The following is a 27,501-nucleotide window of genomic DNA, read 5'->3' as shown; positions in this document are numbered from 1 at the left end:
ATGCCTGCCGCCTTCTCCGGGAAGCGCCCGGGGCGGCTGCTGCGGCGGCTGCTGCTGCGGCTGCTGCTGCTGCTGTACCTCAGCCTCAGCCTCTCGGGCGGGAGCCCCGCAGGTAAATGCTCCCTTGTCTCGCGGGCTGGGCTGGGCGGCTGTCACGCCGCAGCCGCCTCGTCCGCCCTCAGCGTCGGGGTGGGCTGGGGCGAGGGGGGCCGGGGGGCACCGCCTGGGAGCTGCGGCTGAGCAAAGGTCCTCCCTGCCCCGAAGCATCCCCCGGGCTCCCCAGGGGGGCGAAGAGGTAGCCCGGCAAGGCGGCTGTCTCTCGGCCCTGCCTATTTAAACGACTGAGGCGTTTCTCCTCGGCGGCCCCGACCCTCCCAGGGTCGGAGCTCCCCAGCGCTGCCTCCTCCTCCCCGGCACCCGCTCTGGGGGCAGCTGCCGCCCCTGCCCCCCGGTGCTCTTTCGTCTTTAACGTCAAAAAAGTGTTTGGGTTTTTCGTAGGCCTGCCGGAAAGTAGGGATCGGTCCTCTGCTTTCCTCTAATGAACGGTAACGTGGTCGTTAGCGTTGCCTCCCTGCGTGTGTGTGCTGGTGGGCAGCAGACACACACCGGCTGCGATGCTGAACCGCATCCTGTGATGTTCAGTCCTGCAGTCTAATACCATCTCCTGCTTTCTGCCTCACAAACAGGAGGATTTATTAGTTCACAGGTGCAGGACTTGGAGGTCGAGGCATAGTGTTTTATTGCTGCCCTATCCTTATCAAGGAAAGCATTATTTAAGTCCTGAAAAAACCCAAATGGGCAAGTTAAATTACTAAAATATCAGTATGCCTAGCAGGTTGTGAGGAATGTTCCTTGGAGGATTTTATATTGCATTTTTAAATGTAACATTTAAAATTCATGAAGGAAGAGGGATTTGAGCCTTCTGGGCCCTATTTTTCCTCTAGTGTTTTCCAGCAGTTCAGGAGCAGACCAGTCACTTCTAAGGGAACAGGAGCTCATTTCTAAAACTAGTGGATTTCTGTTGTTAATTGCTGTTTTTGAACCATTGCAGAGTAGTAGAGAATGGTAATGGAAGGAAATACCAGATAGCTGATGCTTGCTGTGCAAGCTGTCATTGTTGGAGCATGTCTTGCCAAGGCCCAAAGTTCTGCCAATACATGTATGTGAACATTATTGCTGTGGCTTGAATTAACCATCAATGGTTTAGCTGCATTTTCAGTGTGTGATATGTAAATAGTTACATGTTTGTTTGTGCCTCAGTTGGTCTTCCTAATTCTGAGAGGAGCAATACTTCTCCCTGTGTGATGATAACTTCTGTAAAATTTGTAGTAGTTTCACATAATGTGAAAGGACAGAAAATCTGTCTTGCAGTTCTCAAGACTTGTTTGAAATACACATATTTATGTATGTGCACAGAGGAAAATCTGCTTAGTAGTTCTTAAAGCTTCGTTAAAATATGTATGTGTGTTTATGTACACACACATAAAACTTGAAGTACTTTCTAACAATTTATTTTGTTGATCAAGAATTTTTGTGACTGTAAATGGCCTGATATTTGTAGGAACATGTGAGTCACATTATGGCAAGTCAGCCACATGGTATTTATTTTTGATGACTATTACTGCTGAAAACTGTACTTAATGATGGTTGAAGCAATTCTAAGTTTATGTAAAGCCATCAGTGGAATGATACCCTCTTCTGAAAAAAACCCAACCCCAAAACAACTAAAAAAAAAAACCCCAACAAAACCCTGTTTGTGTTTCCAAAATTTCCATAAATCTACCGTCTTCCTAAAGTGGTGGATACCATGTCTGGTTTTGAGCAGACATCAGAAGTGAGCCACCTGCTTTAGTATGCTTTATCTGTATAAAGTGAGGCTGTTGTTTTTCAGACTTCTATGAAACACTTTCATATTTCTATGAACTAGATAGGGAGGCTTCATACTGTGATTTCCATGATTTAAATGTGAGGAAAAGTGTTTGACTCTTCCATTGGTTATTAACCAAATGGGCAAAAACCTAGTCAAGCACAGGGACCATCTGCACAGGTGCAGCAAAGGGAAGTTCCTGCTCCCTTGGAGGGAGAAGAACTAAAACTGCCTTCTAGTGAAGTCCAGAAACAGTGTGTGTTCCAGAGATGTGGGGGTTCAGCGGGTTTCTTCAAAATAAATGCTTGCAGTAAAAGCAACTGGGGGGAGTACTAGGTGCACAAGGACTGAGTTGCAGAAAAGCAGGTTGCATACCCTTCTGCAGCTGATCAGGCAGATAGCACAAGAGGCCTCTTAGATTTTTATTTTGAGATAAGTAGCTTGAGGAGAGTTACTATTATTCTGTTACTTTTGTCTTTTAGTCTTGTAACTGTTTAGTTAATTGTTTTGAAATACTTAAACCATCATTTTTATTCTACATTGAGTTGAGGGTAATTTCTAACTAAGTGTCACAACACTGTTCTTCAGAGTTTGCTGCTTCATTTGGTTATCACTGTGGTTGTCTAATTTAGTTTCAGGATGTGCTGCCAGATTCCTTCAGGAAAAGCAAATGCACCACATCTCATGTCCTAACTTCTGCCCTAAAGATACAAGGAGTTATACACCTTATTTCTTACAGACTCTGCTTCCAGGTTGGATTTTTCTGGTTTGCCCTGAGGGAAGGGCTTCTATCAGGGCATTTGGAAGTCCTTCATGTGGATCCTCTGGTGCCTCAGGAGAGCTCAGCGTGCAGCTTGCCCCTTTTCTAGGGGCACTAGGAGGTTCTGGTGGCTGGTTTTGGATGCTACTGAACACTTGTGTGTTTGCACAGAGTATAAAATTGATATTAAATTAATTGACACTAAATTAAACATTAAATTAATGATGTTAAACCAAGCCAAATTGTATCTCAACCTTTTCCTATTCAGCCACTTTTCTGGCTGAAAAAGAGCAAATAGATTTTAAAGCCTGAAATTGCTCTGGTGATGACAAGTATGGTACATCCACACTTTATTCCCCAAATATTGGCTGCAGTAGGAAGCAGAGGTAAGGTAGAAAAATAAATTAATGACCTCATACTCTCGCCTACTACTTTCTGCATAAAGATCAGGGCAACAAGAACTCAGCAAGCTACCACACTATTGATTAAATCTAATGCAAATCAATTATAGGCTAAGGCATGCAGCCATGACTCAATAGTTTGAGAAGTTATTCCACTTGATTTGCTTACATCACTGCCTGGCTTGATGACACTAATGCAGTCCTGGGTCATCTTGATCTCTGATGCTATTCAGCGGGTGTATATGAGAGGACAAAAGCAGAGCCATGTTATTTCAGTGCTATGTAGTTTGACATATGGGCAGGTAAGAGCCAATATGTGGAAGCAGTGGTGATGAGAAATAATACTACTTGACTGCTTTCGCTTGGTATGTGAACCAAAGAAGAAAGCCAAGATGAGAATCCTATTAGTATGCAAACCATGTTGCAGGTTATCTGGCTTCCTTGCAGAGAGATAACAGAGCTGCTCTACAGCTTGGCACTGCGCCTTCTAAATTTATAATCTTTGGGGATTTTAATTACTGTGCAGGTGATGCATCTACTAAGCTGACACAGTCAGGTGATCCATGACATCCTTAGAATGCCTCAAGATGCTGCAGATACAAAAATTCATGGACCTTTCTTCAACCTTACCATGAATATCAGAAGCATAATAGCTATCCCTGTTCTCACACCTCTGTCAAGCAGAGAATAAGACTCGGTCTTCTTACTGGCTGGGTCATAAGCCAGCAGATACGTAGATAGAGCAGATTTCTTATGTTCTTTGCTTGGGTGAGGGGCTGGGAGGGAACACTTGGCTGGTATGAAAAAATATGAAAAATGAAGAGCCTGTTAAGAACCACTAATGCTTTATTTTTTAATCATACCCTTTGACTACCTTGTTTTACTCTTGATCCAAACTGGTTGAAGTATGATGGGCAGATTGAGAAAGCAGATGGTGCAAGCTGGGCATGACTCTGATGTAGTCTGGAGTAACTGTGTGCTGGAGGTGCCAGTGGGAGAGTCTGTAGGTTGTCTTTGCCTGTAGTGCTGAAATGGGGTAGGAGTGTTAGTAGTGTTGTTCACTTGTAGGAACTGGCAGGGTGCTGACTTTATTTTCTGCTGAAGGCATGCAGTTCTCAAGTTTGAACACGCTTAAAGTATGATGCAGCTTTTCACTTTTCATCTATGCTTGCTGCTGTCTTGGATGTCTAGCAGAGCTTATTACCCTTCCCAGATTTTAATTAGAACTACAAAACATGTGTCCTTTTTCTCTGTGTAACTACTGGCCGAATCGCTTAAAAGCTGCTAATGTGAGATTGCTCTGAGTCTGAGGAAGAGTGCATCCTGCTGCTATGGCAGTGGAATATGTCCTGGAATACCTAAGCATGTGAAGATGCAGTGTTTATTTTACGCTGACTAGTTCTGCCACCCAAATGTGGGAACAGAAAGGAAGGAGTAAACATCTCCATTTTTATAAAACATCTAGGGACCTTGAATTCTTAATAGAGTGACACAGAAACATACTCGAACTAAGCAAGTCTTCCACCTCTTCCCCTGCTGTCCTTTCTCCAGTCAAGAACATAAAGCATTGCCTGGCTCTTACAAAAACTGTTTTATAGGAGCAGAATCAGATTTGCAGTGGTGTTAAAAAAAAAAAAAATTATGGAAATAGTCATTACTATTACTTGGTGAAGTCCATGTTTGACACAGTGCCTTTTGTTATGCTCACCAAGGTGATAATAGAAGGAAAGGAGGTTGTTCATTGCATCTCTAAGCAGGGTAGACATGTAAGGTTGTAATGAGGTCCTTATTCTATTAGTGAATCTGCTAATCTACATTTAAAAATAATCAGCTAGTGTCAGTGTCATAAGCTGTGGTTGTCTACGCCCACAAAAAAGACAGGATTTAAGTACAGGTTATGAAGTTTGGTCTGCTGGAATATTCTGAAGAATGTCTTTGCCTGACTATAGGCTAACTACAGGAAGAGATCTGTATACAGATATTAGAGGCCAAATAAATACTGCCTCTGTTCTTTAATCTTTTCTTGCCTAAAGTAAGCTAAAGAACTAATGAAAAGTAATTCTTCCACATTTTGGCTGTATATGCTCAGAACTTGGAGAAAAAATGGAGGTATTAGGCTGAGGTGAGGAGGTTCTGTTTGGATTCTTTTAATGAACTAGATACTTCTAACTCAGTTCAGCTGAGAGAGAATAAAGTTTCTTTAAACCCTTTTTTCTTTTTAGATCCAACTATGACAACACAAGATGCCAGTCAGTCTCAGGCATACTCATTGACTAAGATGCAAGCTGGACTTAATGAATCATCTCCTGGTAATTCTTTTATTTCAGTACACCTAAAGCTCTAATACTTTTTCCTACTGATCCTAAGTTACCATGTAGAGTTTACATTTTCATACTAAATAAGTCTTTTGAAATAAGATTGTGGCTCTTCAGAAGAAACAAGTAAATAGATCATGTAGGCCCTTTAAAGCCACTGCAAGAGCTTAAGTGTCGTAGGCATCTTAAGGCCTGTGGAAAAAGCTATCCAACTGCTAGTTGCGTGATCTGTTGCCCTTATGCATGTATGCCATAAAAGCAGGCGAAGACCCTGGAGATGGGACAATTCCCAAACTAGAACCATTGTGGGAGGTTCTGTTCCAGCACTTATACCTGATAATTTTTCATGTAAGGACTCTTCGTTACGCTCTTGTATTAGTGAGAGGTACATGAATGCCCTTGCATCACTGTGCCTGCTAGCTTCATCTGTCTGTTTTTTTAAATTATGGATGTGTCAAACCTTCTTTTGTCCTCACACTTTATTCACCATATTCTGGACCTTAATTGTGGTTTTGATAGGGAGCAGAGAATAAGTTCCAGGCGGGAGAAGAAACCAATGATTGTTGATTCCCACCTCTCCTTTCTCCATAAAGATCAGAGCAGCAGGAATTCAGCAGTGTACCAAAGCTCATGCTGATTAATGCAAATCAAACATGGGCTAAGTTATATTTAGACATGAACTCAAGCAAGTTCTGACAAGTTATTCCATCTAAAGTTTTGTCATTGGAGATGATAATGCTGTTTATCTGGTGTTCATTTTCAGAGCTTTTTAGCACAATGTGTGTGAGAACTAGGAGTGCAATATCTAATAGATGCAATAACTCTTTCCATACATACACACACACATATGAGCTAAAATACACGAAGTATTTTGTAAGGATGACCTCACCTGACTATTTTCAATTCACATATCAAATGAGGAAGACAGTCAGTATGAAAATCCTGTTAGTGTGCAAGACATTTTAAAGATTGTCTGGTTTTTGTGGATAGATAACAACTGCTATATGAACTGGCACTGGTGCCTTCTGAATCTATCATCATGAGGGATTTCAGTAACAAACCAGGTGATGCATATACTAGACTGACATAAACTGAGGTGATCCATGACAACCTTGGCATGCTGTCAGGGTGTTTGCACACATGGACAGAGGAAGATTCCCCAGAACACTTTCAGCCTTCACCTCTTATTTCAGGGGTAAACACTTGGACGAGTTTTTCTCCATCAGGCAGAGATCAAGGCTTGCTTGTGCTCTTGTATAGAGGAACAGGACATACTGTCTAGTGCTAGGAGACAGCTTCATAATTTTTTTGCTTAAAAAGCCATTTTGGACTAGTAGTTGAGATTGACAACAGCCTACTGTCAACAACCACCAAATGAACTAGCCTGAAGCTCTGTTCTTCTGCATCGTCCACCTTAATATACAGGTTTATTATTACTTAAACTGGTTGAAGCATGAGGGAAGGTATGAAAATGCAGATGGAACAAGCCAGGCAAAAGGCTGATTGCCTGTGGCACAGCATTCCTTGTGTTGTGAGCTGACACGTTGATAAAGAAAAACACTGCTTTATGGAATGGGCCAGCAACTTGGAAGGCATGTGGTACCTCTGTTTATTCTTGCTCAGAGACCTTTAGATGCAAACCACTAGCAGGGACCTCCTTCAGCACAGCCAGATTCTCTCAACTGTAGCCAAGAGGCATATGTTTAAGAACTTTACCTCAAAGTTAAGTATTTTATGCAGGAAAAGAGAAGGAGTAATTCTGAGATCTAGGCTTTCAGAGGTACTATTTCTACTGCACAGTGATCAACTCTGCCACCCAGTGCTGCTTTCATTGAGAAGACTGAAGCTGTAGCCTAATTTTCCTTTATTTTCCCAACTGTGAGTAGGAACCTTTTCAATCCATGGACAGGAGAGATAACAAAGCCCCTTCCCTTCTACAAAAACTAGAATAATTTTCTCCTATAATGCTGTATGATAAGGCAGATTCAATCAATTGCTATTTATATATTCCTGAAATGTATTATAAAATTACTGACAATAAAATTACTTTGCAAGCATGTAAAACATGCGACTTAAAACATTTAGTGTATTTATCTACCGTGGGGCAGGGGAATGTCTGTTTCTTTAATTTTCTTTCAATTTAGTGATGAAACAAATTTTTTTGTAACCAGTTTGTTTTTTCACCTTTCAGAGCCTGTGACAACTACACGAACTGTCAACTGGCAAACTCAGGGGAGCCCTTCAGATCATCTGACACTTGGACGTAATGTATCTACACCTGGTAAAAGCAATCACATGTTGTCTTCTACTTATATTAGTAAATTTTGGTTACCCTAAAGTTTTACCTTGATTTTTTTTTTAATCAAGTGGTTATGGAGGATTTATATTAGTTGATAATTACCAAGACAAACAGTTTGATGTTTAAAGCTGTATAGAAAGTAACTGTGGAAACTGAAAAAATAAAAATTGCTATAACTGTATTGAATTGACCTTTCCTTTAAGCGTAATTTCTAATGTCATCTCCCGCAGTGTGCTGCAGTTTACTAGGAACTTGTATGCAGGTAGTAAAATACTAATGAAACAATTGTGTGTAGATGTGGAAGGGTGATGCTTCCTTAGCTGGGCTACATCTGTTAAAGCTGTAGCTTATTAATTTGCTTTCTTGCTCTGTTCTTGAAATGCACAGAGCATGAGAACAAGTACAGTGGTGGGAACAGACTGTTTATGCTTACAGTTGCCTGCCTGATAGCTGTTATCAAGCTTTGTAGAGCTTTATAAAGGTAGTCTCTGAATAGTATGCTATCTATAGTCCTACAGAAAAGGGATTTTGCTGGCCATATTAAAACTTTTAAATGTAGTTTTTCCCTCACAGAAGGAAAGTATATTTTAGTCAGGCAGATGATGGTCAATATTGATATTCTTTGTGTGTAGAAGGAAATTCCCTGCAGTATAACCAGAGTTTTGCGGAGCAGTGAGGGACTCACCCTGTGCTCCACTGGAACATGGTCTGATCTTGCCCCTGCATTCATTAGAGCTGCATCTAGATTAGATAGTCTACCTCTGGCTTTCTGGCTGTGTTGTTAAATTGTAGTGGCTTTGGGAATGGCAGTGTTCTGTTCTTCTGTTTCTTCTTTTTTATTTTTCTGAAGCTTATTACTTTTCCAAGCTCTGCTTAAACATTGACGTAGTCCTGTACAGTTCTAGGACCCACCTGTAAGCTTTAGGAAAAGCCACATATATAGGTGACTCTTTGAATGAGGCTGTGAAATAGATAAGACCTGTTTAGAGTATTGGCATTCACAATTACAACATGATATTAAAGCTAGAAACTATCTTCTAAAATGGCATAATTACTATAACAGTGGCCATACAACACTGCTACTTTAAGATTCTGGCTGTTAATACACAAGGTATATGAAAGGATCTCCATAGTAGTCAGCATTTGGCAAGGTCCTTTTTCTCCCCCAAGATTACTATAAGAAACAATTGCAATACCATGTTGACACTCTGCTGTATGATTACCTTTACAGGATCATAACATATCACTTTGCTTCCCCCCACAACCTTGTTAGGTCCAGATCTTACCACACAAGAGTTCAAGCAGGCAACCAAAGAGAACATGTCTAATGTCACTTTTGTGGAGTATGAGGTACTCCTACCTGGTGAGTGTGTTTATTTTCTCTTCCAGTTATTTTATATTGAATGCCTGTGATTACACATAATCTTTTGTATGAGTCGTAGAAGTATTTAGGATGGCAACTTGATAAAGTTAAGATGTTCACAGTGAGCAAGTGATGAGCTCAGTAAAAGAAAAGATGAGTAAGTTTGTTGCACTACTCAGTTTTGTGTTTTAATAACTATTTTGCAGTGGAGAATGAGATTCTTATTTTTTTTTTTAATTAAAACTGTAAGTAAAAACAACTCATAGCTATCTGTTCCCCCAAATCAATTCAAGTGACAATTTCTTTGTAGTAGTGAATCCACTTGGAGAGCCCATGTAAGCTAGGGTACTTGTTAACCAGCAGGTGTTAGTCAGCTTTGCAGCATTACACGAGTTAGTGTGGAGAAAAGGCAAGATAAGCTTCTTCCTAAAGTAGATGTGAAGTTCCCAGTTGTCAAATAAGCATTTATAAGTAATTTCTCAGAACAACTGGAAAAACTGATCTACCTGAAATCTCTCTCAATTGGAGGAGATCAGTTAAAACTCCTTTGCAAAGTACTGGTATGATACTTAAGGACATAATTGCACAGCATTTATGCTGTATCTTCTTCTAGCAGAAAACTTAAGGTAGAGTCTTTCTTGTTCTGGTACATGTACTCTTGGTACAGAGATGCACCAGATATCAGTCTTGCTAGTGGTTAATTTTCAACAGCGTAGGGTTTTCATGTTCCATTCATTTAAAGTGTGGATTTATTTTTAAAATAATCTCAAAAGGTATGGATTTTATTTTTAGCCAGTGTAATTAATCTGACTGTAAAACTTTTGCTACTATGAAACCAATTCCATTTGCAAAATTACTTTGATCATAAACAAGCATAACACACCTTGTTGAGGTTGGCTCATTTATTGAGTGTAATGGCTGTAATAAATGAGTTGCAGTAACTGACTTTGCTCTGCTATGAAAGACCAAGGTAGGCCAAGGTGTTGCACCTCTGAGTTTAACTCCAGTTCAACAGATCTGTAATATTTTGGCAGGGACTTGGAGTTCTGGGCATGCTGTTCTGCAGGCTGTAAATGTCTCTGCCAGACCCAGTAAAGTTCAAATATTCTATGGGAGTATCTGGTGCTTCCACTTCAGACTTTGCTGCTTCTTAGGTATGACTTGCATTACTAAGTCAGTGAGCTGTACCTTAACTTCCTTTTCTCTCAAAGAATTTGAGCTGTGAAATACAGCTGCACTTTTTTGACCATCAAGTACTACAGAGTAGGTCTAGGATTGAGGTGAGGCCTGGATTAAATTTTCGTGGAGTATTCAGATGGACTAACCACAGTTCTATGTAGAAGGTATGAAAGAAAAGGCCAATTATGAAATAAAATATCATTGCTGACAGGTACAAAGTTAAAGGTGTTTTTTTTAAGAAAAGGCTGTTTGTATGGACTGGAGAGATACCTGCTGTTGAAACCTATTTTTTGGATGTGCTCATTTATGCTCATGGAGCTTGTTAAAAGCAAAAAAGTGTCAGGTTTTTCTACTGCATTGGAATGTCTTCACATTGTAATTCTACTGGCTGGCCACTAGAAGGCAAAGGCAGCCGTAAATGGGTTTGAAGATGACTTGGTTTCAGGTTGAGTAGCTGGAGTATGAAAGGCCAGATCCAACAATGTTAAGACCGGATTTTATCAACAACTTCACTAGTAACAGGACATTACCTATAATCTCACAGTATCATAAAAATCTGCAACTGGCTAAAACCTGGATGCTATAGATATTTACAAGTCTAACTCTTTTTGATGTTATTAATAACTTTTTATTATTTTAAATATAAAATATTTTTAATCCAATAAATCCCTGCTTTTTAATACCAAATGTGAAGTCAAAAAGGAAGTTTAGACTGAGAGCAGACATTGTTCCCCTTGGTGAAGAGCTAAGTACTCAATATATTTTGGTTTGGGTTAAATTATGTAGAAGTATAAGTCTGTCTTGCTTTCAGTGAAATGAATATCTATGTTTCTATATTAGAGCCGTCTAGAAAGTTTACCTACAGAATGGAGTGACTCTGTCATTTTTGTAATGGATGTGTATCATAACTCAGTTATGGCTTAAGAAAATTACTGTCAAAGACTGATTGGCTGATTTTTTGCAGGTTTTTTTACCCTGGAAAGTATAATAGCAGCACACTATATCCACCTGTAATCCAGCATATGTAAAACACAATCTTTGGATCTGTTCTTCCCCCAGAATGAAGAAATGTTTTTCATAAACCATTTTTTAAACTTCTTTTTAGGTGTTTCTGGTACTTCTGTGGAAAAAAATATCACTTTGGACAGGGCAGCTAGAATTGAACTTTCATGCAGATTGGACAATAAATACTCTCATTTGAAAAGTCTTCAAGTGACTTGGAAGAGGGGAAATGAAACAATCAGACACATGAATAAAACTGAAAACAGCTGGAGCATCCAGTAAGTAGCATTCTTTACAGTTTGACTTCCGGGTTCTAAGGAGTTATTGTCACATGCATATACACTGCCCAATAGTAGTCACGTATATATTAGAAAAGAGCCAAATGTGGTGATTAATGTATGCCCATAATCAACATATTAAAGCTGCAGGAAAGGAAAAAGGTTGTGGTTACCTTGAGCCTGGAGGAAAAGCTTCCTTTAGTGCTGGAAAAACAAGGTTTCTTCAAGACAAGTAGAGAATAAGGACACAGTTCCTTGAGGTCCAGTAGTTCTGTTCAGTAATTGAAGTAGTAATCTCAGTCTGAGATTGCTAAAATACCTCAATTTCTTCTTCCACATTCTCTTTTCTACCTCAGTGCTGCTTTGCAGAAGTCTGAAAGGCACCAATGGCCAGTTTTTTTCCTTCATAGTTAGCAAAAGAGAGGAGAAATTAGCGTTACATTAAAGATGTTCTGGATTTTTTAAAGGTTTTCTTGAGTCTTTGTAGAGGTTTGAAAGAGTGAAGAAATGTTGTAGAAAATTTTCTTCAATTGATATAATTTACTGTTGGACTTAAAATCTGTAGATGGGCTAATTTTAACCAGGTGGTCCCCAGTTGATATCTGTATTGCTTTGGTTTCTTAACATCAATAACATTTATATAAAATCTCTGATAGAAAATGTGATGAGAATGTACTGTTGCTTTTCTTCTACGCCATATACACAAACACAGCCATGTAAATCTTTTTCAAAGTGCCTGTGAAATGTATAGTTTGCCAGCAGAGAGGATGCTGGACTTCATTAGATGACAGCTCTTTAAAACTGTTCTGTGTTGGAGCTATGCTAGCCATTGACTCTCTGGCTTTATAGAGAAGAAACCATTTAAATAATCTCTTCTGAAGTCCTACATAGCGTATGCTATATAGTTCACATGGTGAACCCATGTCTAATTCGGTAACCTGTAGATCATACTGCTTAAAGATGTTAGGCCTTCTGTGACCAACAAGGGTGAAAATATTTACGTTCCTAAGTGTGCTTGTGCTCTTCTGTTTTCTTAAATACCATGCTGTTTTTACATTGCACTAAACCTGAATCTTAGCGTTTCAGTGATGTATGTTCTCCGCTCCACTACTAATCTCTGCTGGTTTCTTTAGAATGTTTATTAGCAGTCACTGATAGTTATAGGACAAAAGAAAATACAAGCAAAAAAACAAATTGGTGAAACTTTTTTTGAAGGTTGAGGATCTTGGATAACAGTAATCTGGGAGGTTACAGTTGTACTCTGAAAGGTGAAGAAGAAATCAGCGCTATGTTTCATTTACAAGGCAAGTTATTTTAAATTTTGCTTCACTTGACCATTGAAATCCTGTATTAATATGGTTCCTGGATAGTATGGAAATTGCAACTTCATTTGATAAGCAGTGACTAGTATGATCAAGCTAAGTGAGAATCACTATCAAAGGCATTTCTATAGCATTGAAGGAGGAAGAATTTTGAAGCAAAAACTAAACGCCTTTTTAACAAAATTTGCTAATAACCAAAAGAGCATATAAGCCTACTTTTTTTCCTGAACGAGTGACTGATTTCCCCTTTGCACTCCATCCCTACAGCAGGAGTGAATACTCATCACTTTCTGGGGGGTGGGAGGAAAGGATGGTGTCTCAGATAAATTCTTCAAAAAGCAGAGCCAATGACTTGGAAGTTTGGCCTGATACTCAGTGTTACAAGAGGAGCAATGATTGGCAGAATGGAGGCAGGTTTTTGAACAAATTCAGTTGTATTTCTGAAGCACCAAGTTATTGCTTTAGTGCATCTTTCATTCTATATGTTATAAGAACAGCTCTTATATTAAAAGTTAGTTTGCTTCGTTGGGCAGTATGAGTACCCTCTCTTCTGTTTTGTATTCTCTTCTCCAGTAATGTTGTCCTTGACAGTAGTAGGCAGAATCCAGTTGAATGGAAGACGTGGAAATGAAACAAATACAAGCTGCTAAGAACCTTCATCTCTAATAAGAGCTATTCCCTTCTCTATTCTCACCATCCAAATTTTGTAGAGCAAGGCAAGAATTTGATCTGCGAAAGCCCCACAGACTGTGATATCTAACTTCAGCTGAACTAACCAGCAGGGCTCTGTAATTCTCAGTGCTGCAAGCTGACTTTGTTCAGCAGGATATCTGGTCATATGACTTGAGGAAATTCTCATGTATATCTCAGTCTTGAATAGTAATGTTGATACCTGCTTTCAAACCTTCAGCCAGGGGAGATCAGCTTGCAATACTGAAGAAAGACAAAATTGTAGTTTATTCAGACCTTTTAATCTCTAAAAATTATATATTTTTCTTGTCAACATGTGGGTGAGGTTTAGTTGAATGGCTATCCAAGTCTTTTTACATAAAAAAAAAAAGTCAAAGCAGACCTTATTCTTCTGAAAGTATACAGGAACTATTTTGGTAAGGGCGGGAATGACTCAATAGGGAAGTAATCTTTTCCAGAACAGTGCTTAGGACTGCTTGATTTCTTACAAGACGATGGGAGAATTGCTTCACAATGGTTGAATGCTGCCACTTCTGATGCTGTAAAAAGTACTGGCTTGAGACTTTTCAAGATTAATGCAAGAGTGAAGGAAATGCGAAAGAGAAGTCCTTGAATCTTCCAGTCAATAATGCAGAGAGAACAATTCTCGAACTGAAAGATGAGTAATGTGTTGGTATAGACTCAGTGGCTAAAGTCATCACTGCTGTAACTAACTGCAGTAGCTTTTCCACTAGGCAGTTAGGCATTATTGATGTGTTGCCTCTGCTCCCCTCCTCCATCCTGGCTTGGCATAACCCTGCAGATTTTGAGTTGAGCTTTTACCCAGGTCTGCAGAAAACCATTAACATTTTGAGATGCTTATAGGAAGATCAAATTATTAAACACAGAGAATATTTATGGGTATTTTAAAATGGTGTGAAGTGTTGTAATAGCTATATTAAAGGGTAGAACAGATTACTTTGCGTTTGCCCATTGTTGAGGGATCCTTAAGCAGCTGTCCAGGTACATGCACTATGAAACAACTCTGGTCTTAGACCAGTGTGGAAATCTGACTGGTATAAATGCTGGTGCGATCACCTGTCTGTTCATCTCTTCAACAATTTGTTTTTTCTGTGCAGCAGCAGTGTTTTGTCACCAAATTGTGGGTGATCTAATTACAAAAATGCCTGGGAGAAAGCATATTATTTCTTTGCATGTATTCAAGGATTAACCACGCTGTTACACAGCCAGATCCCAGAACTCATGATGAATATTCATGTCCTTAATCATGGCTAATGTGGTAAAGGTATTGCTGGTATGCCTATAGCTGTGCTTTGCCACTGATCAGCATGGCTGAATCTTTTTGACTACCACATAAACCTGTTGTGCTGCTTACAAGGGTTTTTTATTTGTTTTCACATGTTCCATTCTTTTTTCCCCAACCTGCTTTTGTTTTTTCCCCTGCTATAAATTGCAAAGGAAGTGGCAGCAGTTATTAGTAAAGTTGTCCCTTTTACTGACAGCAGTGAAGATACTTTGCCACTGCTCTTTAGAAGGATGTGTTTAATGATTAAAACAATACATATGGAGTGAGAAGACTTCACTAGTAATGAGGCTGGATTGATGTATGGTGCAGCAAATTCTGAGGTTGTAAGCAGTGTGTTCTTATATATGAAACCAATTTGTTAGTGTTTCTGGAATGGAAATTTTTAAGTTTGAATACTCACGAGAAGTGAACTTTTCAGGACAATTAATTTGTGCTCAGCCAGTCAACAAGGGGAGGGAACAAGAACAATCTTAGTTTATACCAAATTGTTCCATCATAACTGCTGAAAGCAAGTTCTTGGCCTGTTTAGTCTTGTGTGACCAATATAATTTAAAAAAATGTACTGGGTCTGAACTTACAACATAGAACAATGAAACTTGAAGTAAAATTTAAAATAAATGGATCTGAGGAGAACATGCTGGTAAATGTCCTAATAGAAAGGGGAAAGAAGGGGGAAGGGGAAATACATACTCTATCGTGATATATTTGTTCAGCCCCAACTATGTCTGTGGGATGCCTCAATATATTCAACAGCCTTTTTTGGGCTTTTGCTCTTGGAAGGCTGTGGGGCATCTGCAGTTAGAATGGCAGGGACAAGTAGATCTAAAGTTAAAATGTGATGTCTTGTTTTTTGTGGCCATGTTCTATCCTTAGCAAGATTGGACCAGAAGTCCTCTTTACTGGCATGCACCCACAAGTCATGACTTCAGCTTAGAAAATGTTTGTAACTACAAAGCTCCCTCAATCTACAGTTTTGTCTTGATTACAAAAAAGTTCTCTGCATGCACAACTTGCCAGATACCATTATCAGGTAACATTATGGCTGGAATAGACTTCTATCAGTTTTTGCAGATTGAGTGAAATTGCAGAAAAATTAGCATGTCTGTTTCTAGTGTATTAGAGCTGAAGCACGTAGCTCACAGCTGTCAAGGAAGGGAAAGAGGAAATGGGCAAGGCTAGACATCAGTCTGATTATCACTTGGTTTTCAGTATTAATTGGCAACTTTTAAGATCATACAGCAACTGAGAGCAGGATTCCTGTAGTCTTCTGCACAAATTCTGTATATGGAATATCAGCCTGAAATGACTCTTCATTTAAATCATGTCATGAATAATAGAATCATCTGTGTTTAAGGGAAAAGTAAATGAATGGACTAATATAAATACATATCTAAATATATTTTATCTTTTTACAATACTGTAATTGAAACCTGTAGGTCTCACTTGATGAACTTTTTCCTACTTGTTCTTAGTACCGAAAATTGAAGGAAAAGAAAAACCCATAGTCAGTTATGAAGGAGATACAGCTGTAATGATTTGTAAAAGTTTTGGCTATACTCCCATTGCTTGGACTTGGTATATGACCAATGGAAGTGAACAGGTAAGGTTTTCATTTGTTGGCCAGGCAAAACAATGTGGCAAAAACCAAGTACAGACACTTTGTAAAGTATAATGACTTTTCACTGTAGGCTCTACAAATTGCATTTCTATTAAAGTTAATGTAAATCTCTGCAGATGGAAAAATCTGTGATATTTAGCAGTATTCATTATCGCAGGGATGTAGTTTTTGTTCTGATTTGTATGATGTTTCTTTTCCAAAAAGTCCCTGCCATACTTTTACAGCCCAGATAAGAGTAAAACAAATCAGATCAGTCTTCAGATACTTATCTTTACTATATTAATGATGGTTATATTCCTCAAATCTTACTACTTGATACCAAAAAAAACCTTATCATAGCAGGACATGTAAGGTATTGGAGGCTTGAGGGAGAACGGGAGCATGTCCCTTTTCCTCCTCCTCCAGGTACAAGTGCTTCTGTATTTCCCAGCCTGTATGACCTCTCTGGGGCACTGGACCTGAAGGAGGTTATCCCGTGGTGGAGACTGCTGTGCCACTTGATTCTGAAGGAGCTGAAATACTTCTCACTTCAGCTCCTGCCTTAAAGGCTGGGAGGACAAATCTCGCTCAGCAGTTTCTCCTCCACATACCCACCTTTCAGGATGCCCCTTAGCCTTGGAAGCATAGCCACTCTGTTCTAGCCCTTTTCTGGGGGAAGCACTGTCAACTGAGAGAAGGTAAATAGATCTGTCTCCTCTACAGTGCTGGAGAGTAGCATTGACTTGTAAGACTATCAACATACTTTCCCAGTGAAGCAGCATTTCCAGCTCAGCTTCCTCAAAAGTGTATGCTTTGTGCTGTGGTGAAACCTGGACATTAGATCCTGACACCTGAGGCTGCCTTTGTCAGTGGAGAGTCAATAGAGTCAAGGGTACCTTTCATCTGATCTTAAATAGACTAAAACAGGTCAGACAACTTGCTCACTAAAAATGCATATTTTCCTCCATTGAATGTAAAGGGAACCAGGGTGGCCAGCTAAGATAAATCCTTCCCTTGGAGGTGGACTAAACATGCTTCACAAATGCCACTTGTTCTTAACTCATTTTACATCTCTCTATATAGAACTATCTGTTGATAATATAAATAATTTGATTAAACACTTTTTCATTGCATTAATAAGACTTGTATTTTTAATTTTCAGATTGCCATTAATGACTCTCTGCTGGCAGACAAATATGTAATTAATAGACTATCTGCCAATGTAACCCATCTGAAGATATTGAAGCTCACCAAGGAAGATGACGGTGTATATTGGTGTGAAGCTGCTTTTGAACTAGGGAAAAGTAAAGGAAAGCTGAAGCTTAGAGTTCTATCCCTCATGGTGCCTCTCAAACCCTTTCTAGCAATTGTGGCTGAAGTTGTTATTTTAGTAACTATTGTTTTCGTCTATGAGATGTATTCGAAAAAGAAAGAGAAATCTGCAGGTAAGTCTTTTTTTAAGTCTTTTCTAGCTTTTCATTGAAATTGCAGCAAAGGTAGAAAGGTATGACCCATAGCACTTCATGTATGAAGTTCAGTGTGATTTTCACATCTGTATTTCTTTCTGATAAAAAACTTTCTTCTACAAAATTGCATTATTTTAGATATTTAAATCTCTTCGATGGGTCTAGAATTCAGGTACAAAGTGCTTTCAGTTAGCAATACTTTCTCATAAAGGGTTTGATATAGTCCTTATTTTTTTCCTCAGAAGACAAAGGAATTTAGAGGCTATACTTTTTGGGGGAATACTTAGGAATGGAAGCAAGTGTTAGTAGTTTTGATGGGAGAAGCTTCTGTCAAGAAGTAGTAAGATGTAAAAAGGAGTAAGAAGGAAAAATGCATTAAAACAGAATGCACTAATTTTGGTTGCTGAACCTAAGGCATACATAGGTCAGCTGAACTAGATGGTGCAAGATGAAATAGAAGTGACGTATATAAAGAAATCTATGTATATATGTGTCTATGTATTATACATACATAGTGTTATACATATATGCATACATGTATTTTTCTGTATTTTATACATATAATATAACATGTATTAAAGTAAGATTAATGAAACTTGATCAAAGTAAGTTTTTTGACAAATTTGCAGGTAATTCCACTGAATAGAGGAACAAGATAACTTGAATTACGAATTTAAGAAAACTAATAAAATGAAAAAATAAGATTGTTCTGCTTGTACATGGAGTAAATAATAGAATTAAACAGAACTTTTGTACGGTTTGCTAATTGAGACCTTATATAATCCTTCTTCTGTTCTGCAGAAGACGAAAAAGAATTTGACCAAGTTGAGCAACTGTAAGTAAAGAATTTGTATACTATAGTTAAATACTTCCTTTTCTGCATATTAGCGTGTTGTTTAAAATTATACCTTGTTGTTGAGCCCATTGGTAAGGGCTAATGATGAATATGAAAGTACAGTTTATTCCCTTCCTTAAGACCTCCTAGTTCCAGAGTGTGCAGAACGCGTTTTTCTACTTGGCACTTAATTTTGGTGTTTGGAAGATACTTCACTCTTTTGTAAGAGCACCATGCGTCATCATTATAAGCTCATTCTAAAAGGCTGTAACTACGAGGAAAATTACTTTCAGGTGGAAATTTCGCAGAAGAGGCTTTGAATTTTTTTCTCATATGTATTTTTTTGTCCATATTAACATACATTTCTCTCACTTGCATGTCATCGAAGCCCTAACTGTCCTAGGTAAGCCTGTAGTTACTGGGGTGTTGGGAGCTGGTGTTGTTGGCTGTTTTGGTGGTAACTCCTGTGTCTCTTGGGGCGGGGGTCTTCTCATTGTGCTGATGGCTTGGGCTCCCTGGGCACAGGAACAGCTGCACTACTGAAGCCAAAGGAGCAGGTGTAGGCACTTCTGTTGCTGTTCTGCTCCTTGAGGATTGGTGCTCCCATGCTGGCTCCCCCCTCCTCTGGATGATGCATTTCTAAAGGCTTGCTTGCTAAAATAAGCTATACTTCTCTCCCTTTGCCCATCCTTTGAAGCCCAGTCACTTCATTTGGCCTGTTAACTTTCCCTTTGTTTTAAGATGCAGCCTAGCAGTTCCTCTTCTTAGATGTGTCCAGTCTACTCCAGTTTGCTTCAGTTCCTTGTCTCCTCCTATGTTTATCTCCCTTTTTTTTTTGTCCCTCTGAGTAGCACTATCTTTCCTTTTTTGAATCCCTTGCTGCAGTGACCTTCTTTGTTTCCCTGTGTTGTATTCACTTTCCGATTCCTTTTTCCAGTGCTAGCTGAAAATACATTTTAGTGCTTTTCCCCTTATCTAAACAGCTTTAAAGCTATAATTCAATTATACTATAAAGTGGGGATATATCTTGGGAATATAGTATGCTATTATACTGCTGAGTGTTTGGGGATATGTCTTGGGTTGAAAATTGAATAATTGCCCTTGTCGCTCAGCCCTACTTCTTACAAACTTGCTGAAACTGTATTACAATAGGATTGTAGCACAGTATAGTGCACTAAAATAATGTTTTCATGCTTGATGAGATGTGGGATGTGGTTTTGATCAGCTGCTTGATCTTTACTTTGGAGTTCTATCTTAGATAAACACATATGAGGAAAATCTATTAAACCATGTACTTCTTGCCTGATTTAAATAACTTTCAGTTATTTCAACTACTGGCTGTTTAGAAGATAGATTTGTGTACCAGAGAGAATGGCTCCAAAGGAACTTTTCTGTCTGTTATGTCAAGTGATGACTAATATACAACTGAACTTAGTTGATGAGGCTATAATTAAAATGTCACATCCAACAATGTATTAGGTGGGGAGGCTAGTGATTCAGAAACAGAAATTTTTTTTAGCAAGAGAATTGTTAATTCAAGTCTTGATTGTGACCAACACCATATAGCTAATTGCTCCTTCTGGAGTACCTACAATCATGTCTGTTTCAGCCCATGTTCTGAGGATGTTGAGCTGTATATTGCTTGTATATTATTTGAGCATTCACTTCATATACAAATTCTACACACTGAATGAAATGATAGTACAGCAATCATTTCTGGGAATACTGTCACTGTTATAACTTCTGCCCAGAACTTTGTGGGATTTTTGAGGGGGATTGAGTTCTGCCTTTACGGCTTGGCTGAAAGACTTCAAGAGTCAGTATTTTCGTTGCTTAAATTTTGTTTAATCGTCTTTTTTCTTATAACTTCACATGCTGAAAGAGAAAATCAAATATATTTTAGATGTACTCTGTGATTGTGTTGTGGGACTGGAATGACTGTGCTCATCCTATACTTAGAAGTTGAGTTTTGGAATTTAACCTCTCTTTCTTACAGTAAATCAGAAGAAAGCAATGGTCTGGAAAACAGTAGTGCTAGGCACAGAAAAACTTAATCTGGTTCCTAAAAAGGTAAGATGAAACAGACTAGAGTTTACTTTTCTCTTGAGCAGCCTAATACAAGGACAAAGAAATCCACTGTGCCATCCCAATCTGGGTTCTTCTTGATGTGGGAACAACATATTAATAGAACTGTTGTTCAGATAAAACAATATATAGCCATTCATTATGTAATACCAGCAAGAAAGTGAGTCCAAAATCTTTTAATTCAATGCTGTCATCATTGTGGTTTAATAGTTCTGTTCACCCATGCAGTCCTTAAAATAGGACCCCGATTAACCTGCTTAATCGCTTGGCTCCTGATCATGAAACATTTCTATGAATGCCAGGGTAGGTGCTGAGAAGCTAACAATTGCTGATGCATCTGAAATCCTGCTCTCTCAGGCTGTGTTTTGGGTGTTGAGTGAGTTTATGGAGGAAGGATGCAAGTGTAATAGCAAGTGGGGAATGTGACAGTACCAGAGATGGGAAACAAGGGATTATAGGAGTCTAGGAAAGAAGACAGCGCTTAATAGATGGTGACTGAAGGGATTAGTGGTAGAAGAAGGAAGCAGAGGATATGTAGCCCTGTGGAAACTATATAATGAACTTCCCTGATTCTCTGCCCTCTTTACAGTCTAATTACAGGCTGCTTCTACTTATGCCAGCTGGAAATGCTTGTCAGAGGATGGTCTGTCAGTTGAGGACCAATCCTATATACTCTAGCTATTTCTCCATGTTATTCCCCCTCTGCATCTGTCACCCCAAGCTCTCATCTCGAGATGAGAGGTGTGAGTGACTTTGCATTCATGTCACTGCTGGTACTGTTCTTCCTCATCACAAGCCGTCTACCTGAAGGAAGATTGTTTCCATACCCTTTGTTTTAAAGAACAGAAAGAGAAGTGTCAGGTAAAGATCATATAAAGAGAGTAACAAATCAGAAAAAATCAAGAACAAATACTTTCCAAGAGTATATTGTCTCCTCTGCTTCCTGCATGTTATTGTACTCGTTGATTGCTGTGACTTAGGTTCCCAAGGATTTATCCCCATATTGGATCTAAGGTCCTATTCTTGTAAAGTCCTTTTGGCATATGACACTCAGTCCATCACTAAGGATTCAGATTTGCAAATTGGACCATTCAAAAAAAAAAAAAACTTCATTCCAGTTTATATTTTCAAACAAATATGGGAAAATATTAAGCAGCAAAATAACAAAATTCATGTTATAAGGAAATGTGTTTATTCTTTTTTAATTCAGGAGATTTAAGCCAACAGAAGTGGAAATCATCACAAAGCTACAGAAGATGTATGCGGCTATGCATTTTAAACATCTACTATGCTTCTAAGTAAACTCCTCTACATTTATGAGAAATAAGATGCTTTTAAAATAGCTGTGAAACTTCATTTTATACAGATGATAATGTATTCTGCATTTTGACCTTTGCTGTCTGTAACGTTGTCATTTTACTACTAAAAGGCAGTTTTTACGTGATCAGACTTCCTGTTTTATGACTGATCTGTTTGATTTTATGTCCTAAATTGGAACTAACCTTGCATTCACTGAATGAACAGGTAATATAGAATGGGCCTATTAGCTAGGTGTTACAAAGCTGGACTTGTAAGATCAAAAAAGAATCTCCACCAAAGAAAATGCTTTTTACTAGCAGATGAAGCAAATGTGACACAGCTGTTTTTACCAAAGAAATGGTCAAAGGGAAATCTTTATCATGATTTAAATGAAACATTAACAGTTTTGCAATTTGCTCTGAACAGTAAAATGTCTTCATTCTAACTTTTCTTAGCTTCATTTAAATGAGAATGTACCTATATTTCTTTCTGAATACTTAAGATATTAATTTTCTTAAGATGTCCTGCCGTATGTCTCTGCTACTATACTGTAATTCTAAATAGGCTAAGCACTTAAATACTGTACAGATGAGCTATTTCAGCAGTATTTCAGAGTAGATGAAAGAAGCAAAGGGGATACAGTACCATATCAGAATATAACTGAAATAATTCCTTGCGCATGCACAAATTACTGCAGGATCTGAGGGCTGCAAAACCCGGTTTGCAGTTGTAACTTACACAGAACACAAATTTCACAAATATGCCTATATGGTTCTCATCATACATCCTGTCTAGTTGGTACTTTTACTTCTTGCAGCATACTATATTATTCCTTAAACTCCTCTCAGAGCACAGAGAAGGTCTTGAGCAGCTAAAATTTTCAGGGTAATAAGATAAAGCAACATGAATACCACTAGTTCTCTTACACACAAAATTGCAATGCTGCTATTGTGACTTATGATATTGCTTTATAAGAGCTAGTTGCAATAATTTTAAATATACAATTTAGTTACATTATGCATTCAGCAATTGAAAAATGTGCAGCTAATAGAAAAACAGTTGATTGCATTAGTTGTCGTTGCTTGCTAATCCAAAAGAAAAATAAGAAAAAATTCCATTTTAAGAAAGGGAAAAGCAAAATCTTCAAAAGAATTTCTTCTCTCAATAAAAATGTAAGGAAGAAACAGGCAGCACTTGCAAACTCCATGGGGAAGCAAAAGGAAAAAACATCTAAATAGAATTTTCTCAAACTGGTCATTTCTCTTTGAACATAAATAAAGGAATACAGAAAAAGAAAAGATAAAGGAAGGGAATTAAATCTATTTTATTTTTCCTATTTTACTGTTCTTATGGGTTTGAAAAATATCAGCCTAGCATTGGCTGTTTTGTTGGAGATGGGGGACAAAATCTAGTCTGAACTATGCTTTTTTTGGTTTTCATAGTTTGTTTTGCAGCTTTAAGAACTACAAGTTAAAGTCCAGATAAAAAAACAATGGGAAGTATATAAGCATTAAGTGATTGACTGTAAGGGCTGAACACTGATAAAGATTTCCCTTGCTAAGATACTGTGTTTATTGTATTTTACCTTGGAGTTTCTATGCACTATAAAAACGAGAATGCATTTACAGGTTTTTATATGAATTTATCATTGACATAACAGCATTTTGTTATAGCAAGTAAATGTTTGCAGTTTAAAAATTTACTTCTGTATATTAATTGTTTGAAACATCATTTTATTTTTTGTAGAAAACAGATTTTTTTGTAGGAAATTCAGTAGTAAAGATAAGCTTACTTACAGATCTAAGAATTAGATTCTGAATAAAGCAGAATTAATATCTCTTGCAACAAAAAGGAGGCTAGGCACTATCTGGAAAAAAGCCCACCTTTTAATCAAAAATGGTAACAACTTATTTCTACCTTCACTGAGCATTCCTACCTGACCTTGAAATTGTGGTATGAAGTCTTGGCCAACATAGGCAAGTTACATGAAAAGATACTTTTTTGGTGTTAGCAAACAAGGGCTGCACTGAAGGCAGGCAGGAACTGGAGAACCTGGATTAAGCATGGATTTTGGATCTATGATGTGTTCCTCCTATCAGGACTGTATTAGAGTTTGGTCAAATTGGCTGCTGTAACTGTAGTTTTGTCTTGACCTGCCTCTAGCATGTTATGCTTGCCATGTCTGCAAGGGGTTTGGTGTTTATTTTTATTTTTTTCATCTTGCTAAGTGGTTTTATTCCTCATATGTCTGCCTAGGTTCAAACCTTTATGGGTTCCCCTACAGAGGGCACTAATAAATAGCATTAATGATAAATATTAAATAATTGGCATAATTAATGGTCATAACTTCAAAGGCATAAACGCTACTTTTCTAGTCTAGGTACTACATAGGAAGCTCTGGAAACCTAGAAATGTATATTTTATGAGAAATACATGTTGTATGTGTTCAATACATTCCTACTGCAGTTGCTTTGTATACTTGTTTTATTATGCAAACATAGCCTTCAATAGAATGAAAACCTGGCAACCTTAAAAAATGAAACTCGGCAATGATTTTTTTTACCTCATTCAAGCCAAGAGATAACAAATGAGAGCCAAAACAATCTGTAAGATACTTCCTTCAAACAGCAGTTAGAGCTAAGTGTAAGGTTCCACAAAATTAGTTTTAATTACAGATTAATGTTTGTTATAATTGACTTACATGGGTAGGCTGAGTCTAATCATTACACTTGTTTGGCAAATCTTGTCTTCCAAGATCAAATCCTTGTTTTCTTGCAAGAGGTGATATGTTACTGGTTTCTATACCAACAAAATCCTTATCCATTTCTTAGAGGAAAAGATTAAAGCCTGTAAAAGAATCCTGAAGAGCTGTTTCCTAATGCTTCAAACTGGTCACTACAAATTCCTTCTTTCCATAGGTCCAAAGTAGACACAAGCAGCTGTGAGACCAGATTCCCAGTGCAGCTTGACAAATATTAGAAGTGTTTCCAAACTGTGAGCTCAGATAGAACTGTATGAACATTTCCTTAGGATGGAGACCTAAGAATTACCCAATACTGGGCCAGGATAATTAAGTGATTTAATCATATAGGTGCGTATGTCAAATGACCTATAATCCTGAGGAAAAGAGGAAAAACCCATCAGTATTCATATTGATACTGAAATCGGCATCCATGTGCCTCTAACTCTTTTTCAGCCAAAGAAAATGAGGTTTATATTCTGCCTTTAAATCCACCCTCAAAACTTTTCAACACTGACTGCTGAACAATTAAAATTAGAAAGAAACTGATGGGTGTCTTCAATGTAAGGGGAGTTTTTCAGTTGAGTGGTCCTCTAAGCTACCCAGCACATGCAGGCTGACCAGTTAGCCACATCATGTTGCAGTTCTAGCTGGGAGCTCCCCAGAAGTAGGAAGTGGCAAGGACTGAGGAAGAAACCAGTTGAGAATGGTTGTAGGGACATGGGAAGGACCTGCAGGTATTCCACAGGGGTCCTGAGGGACAGACAGCAGAAGTTGAGATGAGTTGCAAGTAGATGTGTATAGGGAAGATAGAGCGCAAATCTGTAGGAGAAACAATGCTTTTTTAGCTGTGCCATTCAGAGTGTTTGTGCAGGCAGTTCTGTACAGTGACTGAAAACAACAGTCTGCTGTTGCTAAGCACTTGCACAGGTGAAAACACAAAGCCAAGTGATAAGTCTTGTAAGAGAATCAGAAGCTACATCCTTGGAAAATTTTTCTCCACTGGTTTTAAATAGTTTTGCAGTCATGTGACTTTCTTATGCTAGAACATGCATATATAATGCATTAAAAAATTCTTTATGAGAAAATAACCCAAGTTCCAAACTTTACAACTTGTTATTAAAACTCTTTGAGTAGTCTAAATTTACTGTTGGTAAGAGTTCATTTTTCTAGTTGGATTTTATAAGACTTCAAACTTGCAATGTTTGTTCCATCTTAGCCAAAACGATTGTTTTTCTTCCGTACAGACATTTCATCTGATTTGTTTTTCCATTTAGCCTTTTAATTAACCAAATAGATTTTTGTTCCTTTTTATTATTAGGGTAATATTTCTATCAATTGACTTCCTGAATTATTTTCAAATTGACATTAAAAGTTATGTAACAGTGCCTTGAAGGAAGGAATTTGTTTACCATAGTTAAGTTCATGTTTCTCTTATTGCAATATGTTTGTTAAAAGTTTCAGAGGAAACTTGACAGCATAATCTATTTTTCTAGTGAAAGGCTACTGAGCCTAATGCTTTTATCACGCTTGCCTTAATTTACATTCTGATTTTATACTCTGTGCTCGCTCAACTGTTTTGTTGTTTTGCTTGAGCAGAAAGATGTATGCAGAAAATGGAATAGCCTCTGTATGTTTGATGTATATGCAATAACAAGAGTAGTTATGAGTAGTGTAAATTGATAATATTGTACTTACAACTAATTCCAATAAATTTAACCATGAAGAATCCATAAAGTGGAGAGTGAACTTATGCCTGGCATCTTAGAGAAACAAAATTGGATTCTCTCACTTGTTATATGTCCATACTGACAGATCTTATTTTAGACCTAAACCGCTTATTTGCTTGAATACCAAACTGTCTTTACTCAGATCTATAACTTTCTAGGGAAAAAAATGCCAAAGATAAAGCGATGTCCAAGTAATTCCCTTCTAAATACACATATTGCATCTGGCCTAGATTCATCCCTTCTACATTTGGACATGTAAATTAGGAAGCTATCCCCTCTGTTTTCTCTGTTAATGGGTGTTGGGGGTGGAAGGGTTATCTTCTAGCAGAAAATAACAGTCTAAATCGAACCTGGAGTTAAGCAGGGTAAATCTCAGCCTCTGAGACAGTGTTAATTTTTTATGATGCACAAGGTGTCAAAACATACTTAAAATGGTGTTAGTCTTCCCATGAAGACAAATCTCTACACTTGGCTTGGAAATTGAAATATATACTAGTTTCTCCTCTCAATGATCATTTTAAAGGAGACCTAAGGATATTTCATTAGGTTGCCTTCTACTATGATCACAAACAGACATAATATGACACTTTCTTAGTACATATTAATGCTGTCTCTACTGTCTTAAGTAACACATCTCATCCTTCCTGATTGCCCTATTTGCCTGAAGAGTTCAAATGAGATTAAATAATTAAAATAAACTGCACAGCAGCAAGTGTACAGTCAGTCTCCTTTTTGGCAGTTGTTTTGAATGTTTGTGAGCATCTGTCTCTCTATTAAGATAGGCAGGCAGACCTTCAGAAGAGGATAGAGTACCATTAGCTATATTTCCGCCACTTGGATTTTTCTTGTCCAGAAGTACCAGTCCAGGCAAAAATAACAAAGACTAAAGCTAACTGCTACTGGTACGTAGTCACAGGCATAGCAGATGTAGGATGTGCAGCCAAGGTACTTGGAGGGCATCTTACTG

The 27,501-nt window shown here is 38.1% G+C and overlaps 1 protein-coding gene across 2 annotated transcripts; it reads left to right on the top strand.

The window, feature by feature from the left end:
* Positions 1-23,668, top strand: EMB (embigin). 2 transcript variants are annotated; one of them, XM_076362102.1, is made up of 12 exons: positions 1-112; positions 5,251-5,337; positions 7,535-7,624; positions 8,916-9,005; positions 11,290-11,464; positions 12,680-12,768; positions 16,255-16,382; positions 17,542-17,824; positions 18,647-18,680; positions 19,069-19,083; positions 20,677-20,750; positions 21,976-23,668. In XM_076362102.1, the coding sequence occupies exons 1-11, from the start codon at positions 1-3 to the stop codon at positions 20,732-20,734; spliced, it is 1,161 nt and encodes a 386-aa protein (XP_076218217.1). In that variant the 3' UTR covers positions 20,735-20,750; positions 21,976-23,668. The 2 variants fall into 2 exon arrangements, with proteins under 2 accessions (XP_076218217.1, XP_076218219.1); XM_076362104.1 differs by lacking the exon at positions 19,069-19,083.
* The last annotated feature ends 3,833 nt before the right edge of the window (positions 23,669-27,501 follow it).

This window comes from Aptenodytes patagonicus, chromosome Z, assembly GCF_965638725.1.
Source record: "Aptenodytes patagonicus chromosome Z, bAptPat1.pri.cur, whole genome shotgun sequence".
Classification (NCBI taxonomy): Eukaryota; Metazoa; Chordata; class Aves; order Sphenisciformes; family Spheniscidae; genus Aptenodytes; species Aptenodytes patagonicus.
Note: the sequence above shows the minus strand (reverse complement) of the source record. Positions and strands in the feature narration are given on the sequence as shown.

Excerpts from the sequence above, each read along its gene's own strand:
- EMB (XM_076362102.1), top strand. The coding sequence starts at position 1 with ATGCCTGCCGCCTTCTCCGGGAAGCGCCCGGGGCGGCTGCTGCGGCGG. Across the intron at positions 113-5,250 it reads CTCGGGCGGGAGCCCCGCAG|ATCCAACTATGACAACACAA; the intron begins GTAAATGCTCCC and ends TTTTCTTTTTAG. Across the intron at positions 17,825-18,646 it reads AAAGAAAGAGAAATCTGCAG|AAGACGAAAAAGAATTTGAC; the intron begins GTAAGTCTTTTT and ends TCTGTTCTGCAG.